General features: G+C 41.2%; 2 protein-coding genes across 3 annotated transcripts in view; both read right to left on the bottom strand.

Moving 5' to 3' along the window:
• Nucleotides 1-659: 659 nt before the first annotated feature.
• Nucleotides 660-12,753, bottom strand: LOC311058517 (recombining binding protein suppressor of hairless-like). 2 transcript variants are annotated; one of them, XM_084075978.1, is made up of 11 exons: nt 12,672-12,753; nt 11,216-11,254; nt 10,980-11,075; nt 9,952-10,117; nt 7,798-7,978; nt 7,279-7,416; nt 6,938-7,050; nt 6,336-6,476; nt 5,599-5,754; nt 5,168-5,271; nt 660-4,220 (listed from the first exon to the last, which is right to left on the bottom strand). In XM_084075978.1, the coding sequence occupies exons 1-11, from the start codon at nt 12,689-12,691 to the stop codon at nt 3,866-3,868; spliced, it is 1,509 nt and encodes a 502-aa protein (XP_083932104.1). In that variant the 5' UTR covers nt 12,692-12,753; the 3' UTR covers nt 660-3,865. The 2 variants fall into 2 exon arrangements, with proteins under 2 accessions (XP_083932104.1, XP_083932105.1); XM_084075979.1 differs by having other exon boundaries at nt 7,804-7,978.
• A 1,586-nt stretch (nt 12,754-14,339) lies between these two features.
• The window catches only part of hgsnat (heparan-alpha-glucosaminide N-acetyltransferase), a 9,847-nt gene continuing 4,531 nt past the window's right edge, over nt 14,340-19,655 (bottom strand). Inside the window, exons 8-18 of the mRNA XM_084076392.1 lie at nt 19,622-19,655; nt 19,479-19,509; nt 18,511-18,671; nt 18,213-18,328; nt 17,707-17,828; nt 16,763-16,889; nt 16,462-16,548; nt 16,245-16,322; nt 15,987-16,057; nt 15,521-15,633; nt 14,340-15,303 (exon numbers count right to left, since the gene is read on the bottom strand). The exon at nt 19,622-19,655 is cut by the window's right edge and continues 43 nt beyond it. Of these exons, the coding sequence (XP_083932518.1) occupies nt 15,122-15,303; nt 15,521-15,633; nt 15,987-16,057; nt 16,245-16,322; nt 16,462-16,548; nt 16,763-16,889; nt 17,707-17,828; nt 18,213-18,328; nt 18,511-18,671; nt 19,479-19,509; nt 19,622-19,655 (1,122 nt within the window). The 3' untranslated portion in view covers nt 14,340-15,121. The remainder of the gene's footprint in view (nt 15,304-15,520; nt 15,634-15,986; nt 16,058-16,244; nt 16,323-16,461; nt 16,549-16,762; nt 16,890-17,706; nt 17,829-18,212; nt 18,329-18,510; nt 18,672-19,478; nt 19,510-19,621) is intronic.

Raw genomic sequence — 19,655 nt, 5'->3', positions numbered from 1 at the left:
AGCCGCAACACACACATGCCCCCCCACTCCACTCCCTCCCCCTCCCCCCCCTCTCTATCTCTCTCTCTCTCTCTCTCTCTCTCTCTCTCACTCACACACACACACACACACACACACACACACACACACACAATCAGAGCAAAGTTTTTAAGTATCTACATATTTCGGATTTGGATGGATTTAAAATGTTTGGTCAGCTGCTGCTGCCAGGCTACAGTATATATCTGGCTTGCCTACAGAGACACGTTTTATATTGCTGCATTCCTCACACACATAAACGTGTGTGCATGCACCATCTCCAGGGCTATCTTTGAGATTACATTTAGTGAACTATTAGGTTTAACCTCAGAGGACAAGCAACACGCGCACAGACACCGAGTCATGGGAACAGTAGGCTTACACAGTATCAGCTTTCTCTCTTGCAAGTCTAAATATAAAAGTGGGGGCAGTGTTGACCCCCTACCCTGCAGAGCATGTGCAAATGACAAATGTCCATCAAGACCTCAGTGGGGGCAGAGCTTGGCTGTGGGGGGCGCAGACCAGAGGACTGAAATAAAAACAGACTGGGCTTTCTTGAAAAGCAAAACAACTGCCGATACTTTGAAGTCAAAACCTGTCAGAATACCAACACAAAAGAAACGCCAAAAAAAACACATCGATATGCCAACTTCAGCTTTCTTTTTTAATTCATGACATTTCATTGAAGAACACCGGGCAGACTGATTCACTTGTAGAGGGACTTGAGAAGATGGGAGATGGCAGGATGAGGGAGACAGAAGACAGAAAGGAGAGAGATTTATAAGCCCTTTGTTGTATGATGGTCATTGGTCACACATCCAAAAATAGAAGTTGTACAAGCTCATAGCGTGTTGCTGTGTCGTACGGGGAAGTATACATCAGACTTAAAGAGGAGACATGATTAATGCAGGTAAAGCTGCCTGGATGAAAACATTAACTTTTTTGGCATGTTAAAATGAAGCTGACTTATTATAACCCTGGTTCTGGTGGAGAACACTGGCGTTTCAAAATCAGAGAATTTAAAAACAAAAATCTGAGCTGCTGAGACCATAGCAATTAAGGAGACTGAAATAGTGAAGGATCCAGTTACTTTGAGCTGAGTCAATCACACCAGTTGTTATTCAGGAGCCGCAATAAAACCATCTCAAGATTTTAGAAATGGACTGAGATTTACACAGGAGTGCCAGTAACTCAAAAACATGCACATCCCAGGTACATCTGAAGGGCTTTGGGCCCAGGCAAGAATCTTATTTGAAGAATGAGAAGTGTGTCCTTCAACCCTTTGTGATAGTTCTGTAAAACCAATGCTAGGTAATCACACGTGACAACTGCATTAACCCTGTAGCAGGACATAAATGAGGACAAGAAAGTGATAAGAAAAGATGAGAATGCATGCAAAGGGCTAGCATTACATAACATTATAGTGGTCAATGTAACAGAGCTCTAGGGGATAAAGCACATGACCGATGATACCAACGTGAGCGGATATGTTCCTCCTTAACCACAGCTCTCAAGCCAGCTCTAGATTTTCAGCTTATTATGGTTAGTCCAAATGTGAATCCAGAAAAAAAACAAAGACACACGTTCTAAATGTTGCAGTAACCTATTTCTACAGCAACACAGTAACTATCCCTTTTCATTGTATTACAGCACCAGTGATACAAAAGGTATAATGAACCCATTTGAGGTTATCACAGTAAAACTGATGTTAATTTAACTCAAGAGTCTACAGATGTAACCAAATGGACCCGAGTTAAGTTAACACCAATGATTTTACAGAGTAGAGCCCATGATGTAAATACATAGCTGAGTAATAGTACTTTGTAGCATTTTAGGCATGTCCTAAAAAACAAACTGATTCCCTCATTGACATTTAAAATACCAATTGGCAGTAAGCAAGCCACACTAAGACATTCATGACTTTAGTGTAAATATGTAGCTACACCGTGAGAAACAAGAGCAGGATGAACTCTCTCACTTTAAGTAGTGGTTTTTAAGGCAACACAATTTAAATGACACACGGTAGTATTTCTGACACCCCCACCTTACAGGTCCATTTTTTACACTGTCAAGTTGAACACTCAGGATTTGAGTGTGTAGACTTGAGAGAACATAATGTGGAGGTATCAAATTCTGCATAGGGCACTTACTGGATCATGCTGAGTCAAGAAGACCCACGAGGGACGAAGGTCACCTTAACAGCACGACTGAAGCCATTTTTAGTGTTTCGGCGGTCAGGCCAACAACACCTTGTTAAATAAAAGAGCCATGGGGGGTGGGGGGGGTGGTGGGGGCTGGAGCACAGCAGGCTACAAGGCAGAGATGGTGTTAAAGCTCTTCTTCAAACGCTCGACACCAACTCAAATGCTAAGCGTAAGCTCCTCTGAACTGTTGATGCGTGCACAGGAACAGGATGGGTGAGAAAAGGTGGAACGGGCCGAGGCGAGACGCTACACCCTTTCTTTATTCTTTTCTCTCTCTCTGCAAATAAAGTTTTTTTTCCCCCACCCACTGATATTCTGCTGAAACCGCTGAAGCAAGAAGCACTGTCTTCATGTTACAACCATCCGTTTCTGTGCAGGTGATTGGAGAGGGGCCAGGCTTAAATTTGATTGAGTGCTCTGGTACAAAAAACTGCAAACTGATTAGATCACAGGCCTTGGTCTCCTGAAATACATTGATGGTGTATTAAACATCATCATACACATGTACACTACACACATCTTTTTCGTATAAAAGGTCTAGTAAAGGTCAGTTGAGGCCAGGAAGATCAAAGGCAGCAATGCGGCAAGTCAACGGTAGGTGCAGGCCTGTCTCGACAGTTTAATGGGTGTCCTTCCGTCTATATAGCCTTGTGTTTGTACTACTCTGGAACTAGCCCTTTGTTTGTACTGCTCTGGAACTAGTGAGTTGAAATGGTGTGTTTAGACAGGGTCTGCATTTAGCTATCCTGTCCAACACATCAGAGCAAATGAAAGAAAGAGGCATATAAGTGAACGAGACCTCACAATACGGAGACAGCTACTCTTAAGCCGTATTTATACTTAGTTGCGCGACACGGAAAATAGCAGATCTTCAAGCTCACAACGCGTTGCAAGCTTGTAGATCGGATATTTTCAATCAATGACACCCGCGCACAACTATGGATATAACGCAGGCTTTATGTCTACCTTTCACACCCCACAAGACCAAAACTCTCAAAAAAAGTTACAAATCAATCTATTTGGTAACAAAAGTGAACTTACTATGCGTTATGATACAAAATAAAAATGTGAAAATGTACCTTAGCTAAAGCTTATAAAATACCATACGAATAAAATAATATAATAATAATATTCCTTGGTCCATAGAAACTATGTTACTATTAGAATGTATCCCCCCTACAAGGTTCGCCTTGCACAACAACGATAATTCATCAAGCTGTTCTGCTGTGAAAGCACAGTCCCGATAGAAAGTAAGCATGGTGAAATGATCTTCCAAACCCAGAAAAAATATATATAAAAAGTGTCTTTCACAAGAGAGGCTACGGTGAATGTCAGGTGCAAGAGTAGAAGGATGCACCAACTGTGGGCGTCAAATTGTCTGACTGAGGCTGTTGTCGTATCCACAATCATCCACACGAGGGAGCTAGAGTGGAGACAATACATCTGTCTTTGAACTCCAACTCTCTTTTCTCACTCCTGTTAAAAACACACTTGCCCTCCCGATGAAGAGTCACTGACTCTGTGTGCCGTCCTTCACAGGTCCATGAGCCTCTTTGGGAAGTACACGCACACGTCGTCTCTCTCGCTCGCTCGCTCACTCATCCATTCATTAATTACACAAACGCAGGCGCAAACACGCATCACTATGAGAGCACGGACATGGCCGACGCCCCCGACGACATACTGCTGGCGGAGTCGCTGGTCGTGTAGGCCCCCTGGCTGTCCCCGAGACCGCCCAGTGACGATGACGATGACGGAGAGGATGAGGATGCCGGTGATGATGAGGAGGTGCTGTGCGATCGGAGGATGGCCCCCGCGGCACTGCAGTGGGGCCGGGGGCCCGGCTCGGGGGTGTAGGTGAAGGTGAGCTGGGTGGCGTAGATGATGCCGTCGTTGCGGACCAGCGTGACGGGGACCTGGACCGGCTGTCTCACCCAGCGCCAGCCCTCCCTGAAGGCCGAGATGTCAGGCACCACACAGAGCACACTCTCTCCACACCTGGGTGACATGCATGAGAGATGGTGTGAGTAACACAAACACACAACAACATATCTAAAGCCCAACCCGATGTGAGTCCAATAACAATCCCGATTTTGGAGAGTCCTAGACCACCTAATACTGATGATGTGACTATTTTGTCAAGAAGTGCTACATTCTTTTCATAAATTTGAAAAACTTAAGATTTCCTTTCTATTTGAGAACATTTAATTTAATTTAATTTAATGAACATTTTTGATAGAATATAGTCATACAGTGTAACTTTTCCAATTAAACAAAATACATTTTTGATATAATCTTACACTGGTATGTTTTTCACATTAACCTTTCCAAATAAATGTGTTTTTTGACAACTTCTCTAAACATTATTAAACCTTTCTGTTTGTGAGTGTTGGCCCCCAACTCTAGCGCCAAAATGACGTGGGCACCGGAAATGTATTTATTCATGCATTTTACAGTCAATAAATACAGTTTCTGACGACTCGCGCTTGAACCCTGCAGCATTAATGTATGAGTAGTAGGTTCCGTACAGAGACAAGCACTGTAATGACCGGAACGTCGCCAGAGGCGTTGCCAAAAAGAAGAAATGAAAGTTACACAATATGACTTTAAATGTAAACTGTATATTACTACAAAAATGAAAATAACTGAAAATAACTTGACTTTATTTAACCACTGTAAAACATTTTCAGAAATAGCTGATCTACAAGCTCACGGCGTGTCTCATCTCAATCTATTGTGAGCTTGTAGATCTGCCTTATTGAAACGTTTTCAAAGGTTAAAAATCATGACGCATTGCTGGATAAACTGTCAATACCGATGTTGTCAGTAAAGTCACATAATGGCAGATAGATTGGCCAAACCAATGTATGAGTCAGGCTCTACAACAAAAGAAAGAAAAACATATGGGCTGACAGACGGACACAGACAGACAAATAATAACCTGCCTGTACATGGTGTCAGCCTCTACATCTCCAAACCAGACTCGGAGGCTAGGGGTGAAGTTCTGTCCTGTCAGCTCCAGCATGGCAACATCGCCTCCCCCATTTAACTAGACAGAGAATGAGAGATGGAAGAACACATTTCTATTTGTCTATGTACTGTGTTGCGCATCCACTCTCACAAATGAGCCTCAGTCACAGAGGATGTGGTTAGAACAGCAAGGAACTGTTAGTACATGATTAGTTGTGCTTCCCATTGTTCTGATGTAAGTAGATCAATAATATGGTAATAATATATCTACAAGCTCAAAACGTGACACGTTGGCTATTTTCTCAGAATGTTCGCCTCAGAATAGGGACTCTAGGGTTCAGGTGGTTGAGAGTGATAGCATGACAAATGTATGTAGATGTAAATGCAGATTGGACAGTGCCATTACCTGTAGGCTCTCCACTACAGGGACAGGTGTGACAGGTGTGGGGACCGGGCCCATGCCCTCATAGAAGGTGTATTCTGCCTTGTCGGTGCTGATGATGGTCCAGGATGCCCCGTCATTGATCATCTCCTTATTAGCCTCTTTGGGGCAGGGTGTGGCCTGCAGGAGGGTCGAGAACAAAGTCCATCATCATTACCTTCTAAAAAAGGTACACTAGTCCAACATTGAACTAGAGGTTCTACAGATTTTACATCATAGGGTCCAGATTCGAGTGCAAAGGAAGGACCAAACACACGTCTATTCACAGCTTTGACCATTTATTAAACATAAGCCTGTTCATTATTATTGTTATAATTTTGCACTTGTTTACATTTTCTCCATAGTCTTTAAAACGTTACAGAACGTACCTGAATAATAATTGTTATTATTATGCAGGTAAGAAGTAATGGATGTTTGATTTTTGTTCAGAAGTCAATGTTCTCCAAAGACTATATATGGCTAGACTTTTCAAATCAATCTGTGCTTTAAAATGCATTTAACACAACGATTACCTATCTCAAGTAAGTTTCATGTCTCAAGTAGATTTTCATACACTGCTGAAATGAATGGTACGATATGCTTTGTAAAATGGTTGGCACTTGGCAGTAAGGTCAAGCGAGTTATAGTCAATGGGTTATCATGCCGGACCACTGGGCCTTTAAAACCAAATTTAATGTGTGCCTGTGTTCGGGCGTGCATACCTGGAACTGGATGATCCTCTCCTGAGACAGACAGAGATACATTCGGTCTGTATCTTTAAGGTAGAAGGCACACTTGTGGAGCTGTGACACTGGGTCATCTGCATCCATTAATGCTGTCTGTTTGTCCACTTTACGAATGACCTGTACAGATGTGCACAACGCATGAATGCTTAGGTTGACTTGAAAACAATTCATGTGGTATCATTTACACTCTCTCTCACACACACGATTATTATACTTGTGAGGACATGACTTTTTTACCAAAAAAGAGTTGACGTCTTTGACACTAACCCTACTGACTGGTGCTTAGTTGCACGCTTGTGTCACAACATGCCTCAACTACTTATAAATCAGACATAACTCCAACCCCAACCTCTAAACCTAACCTCTAAATGGCTTATCTGTTATCTTAATGAAAAACAGAATCTTTTCCTGGTAAGACTAACTATTTCTTAACCATAATTAAAACAAAATGAATCATTTGAGGACCAGGAAACTTGTCTATTTCTCAAATTCTACTATATTTTTGGGAACATTTGGCGCTCACAAGTACAGTAATACAAGTACGTGCACGCACTCACGCACGCAGCACGCACACTTACCAGTCTAGGCAGAGCCATGCCGGTAACAGAGCAGACCAATTTGACTGTCTGGCCATAGTGAATGTAGCCATCTCTCACAGCAAACTCCTCTCCCTCAGACTCATCATCCTCCACTAAAAACACAGGCAGAGTGCACACAAAACATGTTACTTCTATACCCTGACCTACCCGTCAATTACAGCAAGAAAGGCAATCTTTACACAACAATGAAAAGGGAAGAAAAGAAAATGGAGAGAATCAAAACGAGGGTGGAGAGGTCGAAAAAGGTCATAATAATTCATAAATAACAAAAACAAGTTCTGTAGAAATGCTTAAAAAGAATAGGTGGAAGTGGGGCTCACATAGGTGGATGAAGAAAGCCCCCCATTGCTGGGAGCTGGCATGGAAGTTCCCCCCCTCCACGTGGAGATACCTGGTGCTGACCGTCTGGGAGCGCAGACGGTTGAATAAGGCCACCTTGGTCCCTGATGCTATACACACTGGAGAGAGGAGGGACGAGGACACAGGGAGAAGTCAGTCCTAGCCAATTGAGAATGGAATATGAAAAATGTATGTGGAGTAGTAGGAAAAAGTGTGCTCTGACGGAAATGCTAAATGCCTTTGGACGTACGGCCTGGCGGAGACAAAAATGTGAACTATTTCATCAATCTTTTAAAGCTGGGGAGATAAAGATCTACAAACCTTTTTTTTTTGTGGTGTTTCACAATTTACCCGACACAATTTTCTATTTACCTGATAAAACTAATTGTATGGCGAGCTCTACTCTGTACCATACATGCTGTAAGAGACTGTTTCTTTGTGTGTGTGTGTGTGTGTGTGTGTATGTGTGCGTTTGTGTACATGCACGCCTGTGCTTTCACCCTCACAGTCTGCATTCTTGAGGGATTGCTTCTTCTTGGAGGGCTTGGAGATGACCTTGATCCTCTTGCTGAGGAAGACGCCTATGTCGGAGCTGTTCCCATAGAACATCTTCACCGTCAGCATGAAGTGTTTCCTTTTGTCCGAGTCGCTGATATAGAGCGTCTTAGCTGTGCAGAAGTGCTGATAGGGAGAGATAAGGGTTAGGGGCTTTGCATTAGGCCTGGGAAATTAACCGAATTGCCTTAACTAATCGATGCGAAAAAGTTCTAACAGATGTTTTTAGAATCGGATAAATCGATTAGTCCGATTAACCATTATGCAGTTATAAGCACTCAGAAGTATTCATAATGCCTTATAAAAATAAACATAACACATTATGAGCCTATTATAATGACAAAGTCAAGTATCATAATTCTTCATAATTGCTGGTCACTTACAGACTTGGCAAGGATCATAGGGTATTAGAATTCTCATGGTTGTAATACATTATAATTTTATAATGCATTCTAATCGCAGTTTAACACGCTTTATAATGTGACTATAAGTCACCATAAGTGGTTATTGGGTGCATTAAGTAAAGTGGAATAAACAGCATTAAATCTATGCAAGAACAACACATGAAGTGTCTGCCTACACCTCCAGGAATGTCATTACTTTACTTAAAGCACCCTAGGATCACGTACAGCACTTATAATCACTCTATAATGCATTGTAACAGTGATTATAATGTATTAAAACCATGTGTATTTTAAAACACTGATTGCGAGTGTATCATAATACTTCATAATTGTGGGTCACTCACAGACAGTCGACTTTATAAGCCATAATATGTGTGTAATGATTATAAAGCATTTTGAATATTTTGAGTGCTTATAATTACATTTATATAGTGTTATAGGCATATTATAAGCCATTCTATGTATGAACATAATGTATTATAGACATGGGCTTCATATGAAGTGTTACAAAATTGATTAATTAAAATAGTATATATATAAGCCCACTTATAATTTAATGTGTGTGTGGCAGCTGCTCTGTCCCTCTAACTCATGTATATTTATATGTGTCCGACTGTCAGTCACACAGGAGTTTGTGGAGCTGGTACTGAGGCATTTTGTAGAAAATGCCTGAAAATGGACGCCAATGTATTAGTCATAAAGGTTAATTTTATCACAGCCAAAAGACTCAACCATCAGCAACTAGATGCTCGAAATTAGTCAGAAAATATTATTTTACAGGGCTGGCAATTGGACTATTTGTGAATGACATTGTTGTTACAGATAGTGATTCAACTGGGCCAGTACTCATCAGTACAGAGTACCAGTTCTGCACATTTTTGGTCACCTGAGTACCCTTATTAGCCTCCTTATTATTATGTACCACCACTTACTGGTGAATCTGCTGTACGCATGTTGGGAAACACATACATTGTTTTCCTAGCACTTTAAAGGCTGCCCCCTTGACTGAGGAAATCCTGCAAAATGTATGGTATACTTTATACCAAACTGTCACCCAAGTTTCAAAGTTGGATACAGTGATGAACTGCTACATATGAGACCAAAAGATGTATGTGTGGGACTGGGAACGTATTATGCTGATATGGCTTCTACTTAGAATTGTTCCATTCTTCCTGCAAAATCAATAATGGTACCGAGTGCCAAACTTCAAATGAACTTCAGAACGTTTAGACACCCAGGGCTTCCGACTATAACCATATTAACAGCACCATATTGACATTCGCTCCATCATATAACTCTATACGCTGCAGGGCAGGCAGAAAGCTCCTGTACGCATCTGACAAGGTATGGAATGCGAATAAAACAGTATACAGATTCCTGTTCAGTCCTAGACCTGAAATCAATAGGCTAAGAATGATACTCATCATGTGACATGAACGCATTTTGGGAGCAAGCATGCGTGGCTTGCATGCAGCAACAAAAAGCAATCTGGCCCGCACTAAGTCACAATTTGACCAATCTAGCCCACAACCTCATATTAATTTGACACCTCTGATGTTTAAGTCCCTTTTATGTAGTAAACAAGAGTAAACTGTGGTCAGCATGTACGTGTGTAGTTTATGTACCACAACAAATGAGAGGATTGCAAATAAAACAACAAACTCCATACAGCACTGCTATGAATTGTGTACCCACCTTCCCCTCCAGGTTGAGTTGTTGCATCTCCTGCTCACTGTTGCCTATGCCAATGAAGGCACAGGGTTGGGCCTCCTGTTCGGAGCAGCCCTCTCTCTCCATACTCTCCAACTTCTTCTGCCAGCCAGTGCCCATCAGATAGACACAAGGAGGAGGGCAGAAGAACCTGGCACATTGAGAAAGCAGAGGGCCGTCAATTTACAATTTAGGCATTTAGCAGACGCTCTTAATCCAGAGAGATTTACGGTAAGCAGGTAAATACGCATACTGTACATCAGTGTTTCCAAAACCATAGGTCAAGGCCAATTTTTTGGGTCGCGACTCGCAAGTAAATATCCCCTTTTTTGCCACAAAAATAAATACATATATATACTGTATATATTAATACTAAATCAAAATAAAAGATTGTTTTTTTTTAAGTCAAACATTTTTCAAAAGAATTTCATACATTTTCCAAAGAATTAAATAAATTCCATACATTTAAGAAATAAATAATTTAAGAAGTAGTTAAAATAGCCGATCACAACGCACGCGTGAGCTTGTAGATCATCGGCTATTTTCACTAGTATGGGTCACGGGGAGACATCAAATTTCTATTTCGGGTCTCGAGTGAAAATGTTTGGGAACCACTGCTGTACATCATGAGGACATCAATACCAGACCATGGAACAGTTTCCACCTGTCAACCATCAGTTTTGAACCAGACTGGGCCATGTCACCATGTCTGGCAAGTTAACACAGAATGTCACACAGGCACTATCATCACGTTACGTAATACGTATGTGTCTATGAATGCACTCCTTGCTCCTAGCATGCATTATTTTACACACATTTGAATAAATGTACATGATATTGTTGTCCTGTTATCGGACCTTTTCCAGCTATTCTTACTTTGTAACTGCAAAATAATTTCCCCCTCTCTTTTACACCTTAAACTTGTGATGAGACAATAAACCTGAAGTTTCAAGAAGTTGAAGTATCTTCTTCCACAACAAACACCTCTCTCATGCTCACACACACACACCAACCTTTTCTCGTTGCCATAAGACTTCTGGGCGACTTTTGCATGTAGTATGAGCACCGTTTGATCATCTTTATCCTTCAAGTAATTCCTCATAGCCTCCCTGTGGGAAAACACACACACAATTACACTTGGATGAGAGCTGCACACACACACACACACACACACACACACACCTCTTTTTGAATTGGTAATTTGAAATGAGTTTTTGAGGGACTATTATAACAGTAAGTTGATTCTTACCTTGTCAAACGTTGTGGTTGAGGTCGCTCACCAAACTTCCTATTATACAAATAGAATGTTACTTTGCAGTTCGTACGGTAGACATAGTTTCAGTAGGCGGTCATATTGCCAAACTCATAAGCACTTTTTCATGTCAAGGACCCAACTTAACACTTATTAGTCTGCGGACCCCCATTTGAAAAGATCTGCCAGGGACCCCCATAAGAGAAGATTTTTACGGCTCTAGCAATGATTTTTTAATTTTTGAAGGACCCCCAGTTTGACATTTCATGGCATTTCTATCTCTGGGACCCCAATTTATATTGCAAAATCAATGTTAATTTAATTTCCAAGAGCCCTAAAGGGTCCGTTTGGTTCCATTTGTACACTCTCAGAGTTACAGACCCATAAGGGTCCATTTGGGTGCTATATCTATCCATCATTTAGCTGGGGACCCCCTGGAACTCCGTCAAGGACCCCACTTTGAGAACCAATGGTCTACGTGACTTTGTTGCTAAGCTACAAAAGACATGCATAAAAATAAACAATAAACTCATGTACTCCAATGCACCAGAGTTAAGCGCTACTTCAGCATTACTTTAACGTTACTAAACCAGAGAAGCGCTACTTTAGCGTTACTTTTACCGTTACATAAACTTATTCAAAGCGGGGTGTAAATCGAATGTGATTTAAAGACATCGGACGAAGAAGTCACACGCATAATGTTATAAATGATGTTTTTCCCTTGCATAGGAATCCAGCAGATACATTTATAAGACGTGATGATACCAAGAAGAAGGGTGGCGAGTTGTGGATAGTGTTGCCAGGTTTTGAGAGAGAAATAAGCAACCAATTCTAGGAAAACAAGCCCAAAGAAGCAACTTAGGCCACATGAGCACTTTAAACCTGCCGTATATGCATCGGCTTTTTGAAAATAGACGATCTACAAGCACACAACGCGTCACAATGCGTTGTGAGCTTGTACATCTGCTATTTTCGAAAACTCCTGCAATAAAATGTGGAATATTTGTAATATATATATTATTATGTTTTCACATTCTAACAGCACAAATGCTCCCTGTGGCACAATTTACGCACAAAACACGTTCATGAAAACATTTGAGAACCAATGGTTTAATAATAATTAAAACGTGTGAAAGCAAGCCTAAATAAGCATGTACATGTTAGAAACAAGCCCAAAAAAACGCAACCCGCAACTACAAATTTGTACAAGCAACTTTACAGAAAAAGAAGCCCAAAGCCACTTATAATAACCCGACATGGCAACACTGGCTGTGGAGACCTGGCCCAACATTTAGACACAAAGTAAAGTGTGGTGAGGGTCGCGTGGGACGATAAAACACTCCTAAAACACTCCGCTTCAACGCGATAGAATGGCAAACATTACTCAAACGATACATTTAAACTTTTTTCAAAGAGTTTATGACTTCGTTTTGCTCCGAATTTCAACACTTACCCCGTCACAACGGGCGCCATCTTCCAATAAACTCTCCCAAAAAAAAAAGTCCCAACAATCGCGAGATCCCTCCCTCCCCCGTCCCCAGCCCTCAGCCCCTTACCACACAGACTACAGGACAACACACTGAACCAGACTGGAAGAGAGAGAGAGAGAGAGAGAGAGAGAGAGAGAAGGGGGGGAGAGAGGGGGGATAGAGTGAGAGAGAGAGACAGACACTGTTGCCAGATTTTGCGAGAGAAATAAGCAGCCAGGTCTATGAAAACAAACCCAAAAGAAGCGACAATCTACATTAGCTCGGGTGAGTCTCGAGCCTGGTCCCTAGTGTTAGAAGGAGGAATGAGCACTTTAAATTTATGCATTGGCTATTTGATAATAGCCGATCTACTCAGCTTGTAGATATGGAATATATATTTGAAACATTTTTTTCAGAATACATTCATTTGGGCGTCGTTGAGATGCAAATGTTTGAGAACTGGTTTAAACAATAAAAAAAAAACGATTGGAAGTCAGCCCAAGTGACTGGAATTTTAAAACAAGACCCAATAAACCGCAAATACCAATATTTACAAGCAACTTTACAGAAAAACAAAGCCAAAGTAACTAGACTTTAAAAACAAGCCCAAAAAAACGCAAACCGCAACTAACCAATATTTACAAGCAACTTTACAGAAAAACAAGCCCAAAGTCGCTTATAACAAGCAGACATGGCAACGCTGCGTGGGGGTGGGGGGTGTGACGGGGTGACGGGGTGAGAAGAGAGGGAGGAGGGGTGACGGGCTATAGGGCAGACGCCACAACAACAGGCGTGGGAAAGTTCTGATGTCGCGCGAGAGCAGAAAAACTCTCACAATAGACAAGAATAGAGACCGAGCTAACCTGTCGCGAGACGCGGTGATACCCTCATAACCTTTTGTTTTTTCACAAGGTGCCTCACACTGTAACTGGATTCCCACGCCTTATTGAGCAATAAACCAACTACACCTCTCTCTACACTGACGGTTAGAAAGCACAAGCAGAGGACACTGAGAAGTATTAACTGAGGTCATGATACTGTTGTTGAGATAAGACATAAAAAACAAATAACTAGATGGCTTACACACTCTCCCTCTGGGAAAGCAGCAGCGGTGGCAAAAGTACTCATATTTTTTTACTTAGGTAAAAGTATCAATACTCAAACACTAAAAGTAAAGGTCCGGTAATCAAAGTTTACTTGGATAAAAGTACAAAAGTATTGGCATCAAAATATACTTAAAGTACCAAAAGTAAAAGTATTCATTAAGCCGAACGTCCTGTTTCACAAGTTGTAGCCTGTCTAGAACATTTTTTTAATCTTTTGAAAATAGAAAATAACAAGCTCACAGCGCCACGTTGTAAGCTTGTAGATCTGCTATTTTCAAATAGCCAAAGTTTAAATAAGGCTGAAGTGGTACATTTATGTTTTGTAGTAATAATCAAAATCTACAAAGTAACTAACTAGTAACTAAAGTTTTAGTTTTCAATACTAAGTGCAGTACTTGAGTAAATATACTTAGTTACTTTACACCACTGGAAAGCAGATCTATCGTTTTCATGAGACTTTTGGTGACTGAATAAATAACACTTTCACTAAAGAACCTCCATCATTGCAAAAACAAGAACACTGTGTGTTTCATACTTTAAGTCAGTTTTATTCAAATTATCCTTTGATGCCCAAATTCAAATGTATAAAATATTGAAGTGAAACACAACTGTCAAGGCAGTATTAAATGAGAAATACACTTTCAAACACAGTAATAGAATTTTGATACAAAAGTCATTTACATATGCGTACAACATAGAGCACGTTTTACAGTCATTTTCAAATCATATAAGACATTGGTACAGGGGCAATGGAAAACCCAAATGAATTGAATTTTTAATAATCTTCAATTATAATATAAAGTCTTGGCGCTCAACACAAATTGTTTATGTACTACCATGGCACATGGTAAGTATAAAAAAAAAACAGAAGCAGGAATTCAATCACTTTCCTCAACAAAGGGAAGGTCTTTATTAGACAGCACGCACACACGCACACACACGCACGCACGCACGCACACACACTTTTTGGCGGTGGAATGACAAGAAGTAGACATAACTTTTATATAACAAACAGCAAATTATTAATGTCAATCGTACTGCTGCTCAGTGTTCAAATCGACCAGTTCTTCCTGAGTCGCGTTCAACCATTTCCAGGAATCAGCTGGTTCCAGTCTAGCATATCTTTGGAGAAAGTGAACACTCAGGTTTATGTTGAGTCTTCCTGGCAGTTATTGAATCTAAGCAGCTATAATAAACAGTATACTGTATCTACACTACAGTGCCAAATCAAATTCCACTTTCTGTTTTCAAAATGCTTCAGACCACAAATCATAACTACAGTTCGCCTTGAGTCAGAACCTCCCTGGCAGTGGGTAGAATTTCTCCTTCTAAATTTTCCAGAAGATGTTCTTCCTGTAAAGCAGGAAGGCGATGAAGACCCAACAGGAAGTAGCGAAGAGATTTTGGGTGAGGTGCTCGCCGTGGGATTGGCTGTTGGCCATGCGCCAACGGAAGGGGAAGTAATTCTCAAACACTTCGTGGCCCACATACACCAGGATAGAGTTCATGCCTGGAACCATGCACACAGGATGGAGAGGTAAGGTTAAGGAACTGTTTTGTGTATTTCCTATTTTGCTGTTTTTTTTTTTTTTTTTTTTTTGTGAAGCACTTTGTAACCCTGTTTTGAGAGGTGCTATATAAATAAAGTTTTATTATTATTATTATTAACTCACTCTACATTAAAACACAGTAAACATGCCCCATAACAGAAATCACAAGCTGCTCACCAGGGTAGTAGAAGGGAGCCCCTGACCACCACTTTTTTACATCCACTGTGTAGTATACCAGCACCAGTGCTACATAGGCAAAACAGGCTAGTGTTGTCACATAAGACAGAGACCTGGAAAATAGACAGACATGCAGAGCACAATTGAAGGCATAATCAGCTCCAAAGAAAACAAGTATGACATCATTACTCATAACTGGGGTAGACAATTATAAACATTTGCAATGGCCACTTGGGAGTTGGGACACAAACTCAAACCCAAAGAATCTTGTGGCCAAAATTCTACAAAACATATTTTATGTACATTTAGAAATAACCAGCAGTTTCACTACCAAAAAACAGTCATACATTGCATTAAAAATGTATATTACAAACTTTACATCTAGCTGTGCATTTATTGGTATGATAAATCGCTCCCTGTACGAAAAACATGTAATACAAGTCACTGCTAATACAAGTGGGTTTACCATAGGTTCTTGTTGACAGGAATGAAGCCCTGATCTTTGGAACATAGGGTAAGAACAGCTGAAAGGATTCCCTGTGCAAGACAAAAAACGCTGTGGCTCAACAAGAGCTGGACACATTTCACAGAAAAACCAAGTGCACCCCTTTGAGAAAAGGCACAGGCTTGCTTTCACACAGCGAGTCAGTATGTTGGAATAGAGATAACAGATGGATTTACACATGAGCTGCACAGATGTGATATAGCAACATAGTCTGCTTACCAGCATGAGACCCCATACAAGGAACCTTGACATTATTTTTGAATGGAGATCTTTGTAGTGTAACATAATCTTTCCTGCCTGGAGGGGCCAAAAACAAAAACACACATCCACAACACAATTAATTCAGTCTGATGGATCCAGAGACCTTAATGATAATCTCCTCTGCTTGAGGAAGATTAAAAAGAGGGAAAGGGGGGGAAACTGAGAAAACACAAACCTGTAATCCGAGGAAAGCCATGACGATAGAGTTGATACTCCCCAGAACACCCTCTGGGTCATATGGCACGTGACTCGCATAAATTACCTTAATTAAAATGTGAATACAATTGGATTATTCTAGACATATGTAATACTTGTTTATTCTTCCACCTCAGACTTGACTTTGGTTGTGACCAAATAATGTTTATAATCACTCTTTACTGAGTAATGACAAACAAAACTCTTCAGCTCATCACATCCTATTATAATTAAGACTAAATTGGTTACAGTGTTGTGGTTTTCTAAAGTTGGTCACTAACCCGGGAGGAAGGGGTCTGGTAGATGTGGTTGACCCCCAGAAGCCAGCGGTCAATGTACCCAGCTGCTCCCCCGGTGCAGTTAGGGTACAGACCCATGTCCCCAATTCCACCTGGACCCAAATAGCCACTGTACAAAAAGAAAGGGGGCGTGCAAGTCAGTTTCTTCTGCAGGGGTCAGCAGTGGATCATGGCCAAACTCTTTCAAAAAGGTTCATGACAAGTTGGTGTTGAATATTTTTCATACTTATCAGAGAGTCAAGGGAAAACTCTGGCTTTACATGGTAAAACGTCATGCAGCTTTAGTTGTTTGAAGCTTAGTTTAATCCAAGTTGCATTTGAGTTGCATAGTAGTGTAAATCTCTCTCCAGCTAGCCTGAAGCTTGTTAGGAACTCAACCGCTAACAGTTGCACACATTTCGACTTTGTGAAAATAGTTTAATGCAACAGCCAGTGCTTGATTTCAACATCCATTACATTATTGGACATAGATTCGGAAATCTAATGTCTTCACTCTTCACACTTTCATCCACACCCTTTTTTACTGTAGGTTGTTTTTTTCCTCTCACAAATCAACAAGCGTTACTGCTCTGATAGTTAAAGTAGCCAGTGCTAGAAGAAAAAAGGACTTAGTGGATGAAATAATATCATCCAGCAAGATGATATTATCTAGTGAGCAAACTAAACAACCTACAAATAATAGCAATCTATTGTGTTGCACATGACTGATTATTTTTGAATTTCTTTGTGTAACTGTCAAGTTGCAAACAATTTGTTAGTGAAAGTTTCATGATTTAAAAGCAGCCTTCTAATCCGGAATGATGTTAAGTGCTGCATGCATCTCTTATGAAAATACTGTCACTTGCACAATTTCCCTCTTTCATCACACAAAACAAAACACTTTATGTGCACGCACGCGCATGCACACACACTCATGTCTGACTCACGTTGGGCAACCAGGAACAGGGAGTAGGAAGGTAAGGCAAAGCCAGATGCCTTCCAGTACGATCACACACACCCAGGCAGGCCAGTAGAGTAGAATCTCACAGCCAGGGTACCACCAAGCATCCTGGGAAATAAAGAGGCAATAACGAGATTGGACTAAACAGTACACACACTTATAAAACAAAGCATCTACTGTATCATAAGCAAAGTACAATTACAGTAAGAATGTCAGAGAATCTGTACCATTTCATTTCATAGCCATAGAAGCTATAGCAATATTCCAATACAATACCTGTGCTAAGGAAGAACACTTGAGATTAACCACTTCAACCCCGGCATTCCAATTGTGGGCATGTCATCAAAACAAAACAAAATCTAACACTTTTGAAAATGTTTTAAATGTCACACATGGGTTGTGCGCATGTAGATCGACTATTTTCTGAATAATTTAGTTTTTTTTGTGGTTAAGTGGTTAAAAGCTTAGAGTAAACAACAGTGGTTGACTGACCATGGGCAGGTTGTCGAGGCGAGCCCTGGCCACCAACACATCCAGACAGGCTACAACCAGGTATGCCCAGGCCAGTCGCTGCAGCACACCTGGGATCCGTAGGTTGTCCCACGACACTGCAGAGGAGAGCAGAGAATGAGCATGCATACCCATTACCCGCCAGCCACAAGCAAACACACGCACACACACGCCTATACAGGTAGGCTCTCTGTAACACAAGCACACGCAGTATAAGACAGGGGAATGTGGCTGATATCGATACACTGCTATAGAAGTGTGCATGTGTGACTGTGCTCACAGGGTCCCTGGCAGTAGTTAGGGTTGATGATGATGACTCCTATGATGAAGAGCTGCAGACTCCTCCACACGGTCTTCCATAGTAAAGTGGCTCGAGATGTGCCTCTGTGCAGCACCGAGTTGACTGAGAGGGCTATCGACGTCCCCATTATAAACACAAACCTTCAGGGGTGGGGTGGGGTGAAACACAGGGGAGGGAGAAGTGAGGAGAGAGTGAAAGGGGGATAGAAAGTGTGAAAAGAGAGAGGAAATGAGATACTCACACAGCGAGCAGAGCAGAGAACTTGGTAAGGCCTGCTCTTACTTTTTGCGCGACCATGTAACCGGGAGGGTCCACGTACAGCAGACAAAGTTCTACACATTCTACAGTTTGGTGTCCGTAGACGCGCTGTTCAAGAGCAACAGCAACATGGGCTGCACTCAATACAAAGCACAACCCAATTCACTGAAGGAGCTGTGCCCTGGCAAGAGGCCTTTGTGAGGTCTATTGTCCTAGTTAATTCTATTTAGTGACAATTATTTCTGTGCTTTACAGATATACTCTGAAGACCTCAGATACAACAAATCATGTAGTCTTTTTTATTCAGGTTTGTATTCTGTTCTGCTTGTATATCATTAACCTGCCAACGAACAGCACTATAAGTTCAAGTCCTTTGTTTAATGTCACATAATATACAGTAATATAGCGGTCCATTTTGTTTTTCTAGTAGGCTACATGTGCAGTCAGTGTAATTGTCCGCACTTTAAGTAAGCGCAATCACAAAATCTGGCATGCACGTGCCTGCAGGGTGGGCATGAGAAGGTGATGAACTTTATGTGATGCGGAGTTGCGGACCCTTGCCTCCAAGTAGACGCGGCAAGTATACATTGGCCTATACAGTAGCTCAATAACTCTAGCACAAAGTAACCTATTCATTAGTGCTGAATTAAAACTGGGGGAGCATAAAAAGAAGCAGGAAGTGAACCTACCAAGGGAAGACCAGGTCAGCTACAGTAAGGCCTGTACAGAGACAAATAGAGATAACGGAATTGCCCATCAATTCCACAAATAACCACTTCCGACATGAAGAATTGGTGATAGGGTTTGAAAGAACAGAGAGAGTTGTGCTCACCATTCCAGCTCTCATGCTTGAAGAACCAGTACCG

This window comes from Gymnoscopelus microlampas, assembly GCF_963454915.1.
Source record: "Gymnoscopelus microlampas genome assembly, chromosome: 2".
In the NCBI taxonomy this organism is placed as follows: domain Eukaryota; kingdom Metazoa; phylum Chordata; class Actinopteri; order Myctophiformes; family Myctophidae; genus Gymnoscopelus; species Gymnoscopelus microlampas.
Note: the sequence above shows the minus strand (reverse complement) of the source record. Positions and strands in the feature narration are given on the sequence as shown.

Coding starts and splice junctions, on each gene's coding strand:
- LOC311058517 (XM_084075978.1), bottom strand. CDS start 12,691: ATGGCGCCCGTTGTGACGGG. Junction 7,051..7,278: donor GGCTTTCTTCATCCACCTAT/GTGAGCCCCACT, acceptor CTGTGTTTTTAG/TGGAGGATGATGAGTCTGAG. Junction 5,272..5,598: donor CTGTAGTGGAGAGCCTACAG/GTAATGGCACTG, acceptor TTCTCTGTCTAG/TTAAATGGGGGAGGCGATGT.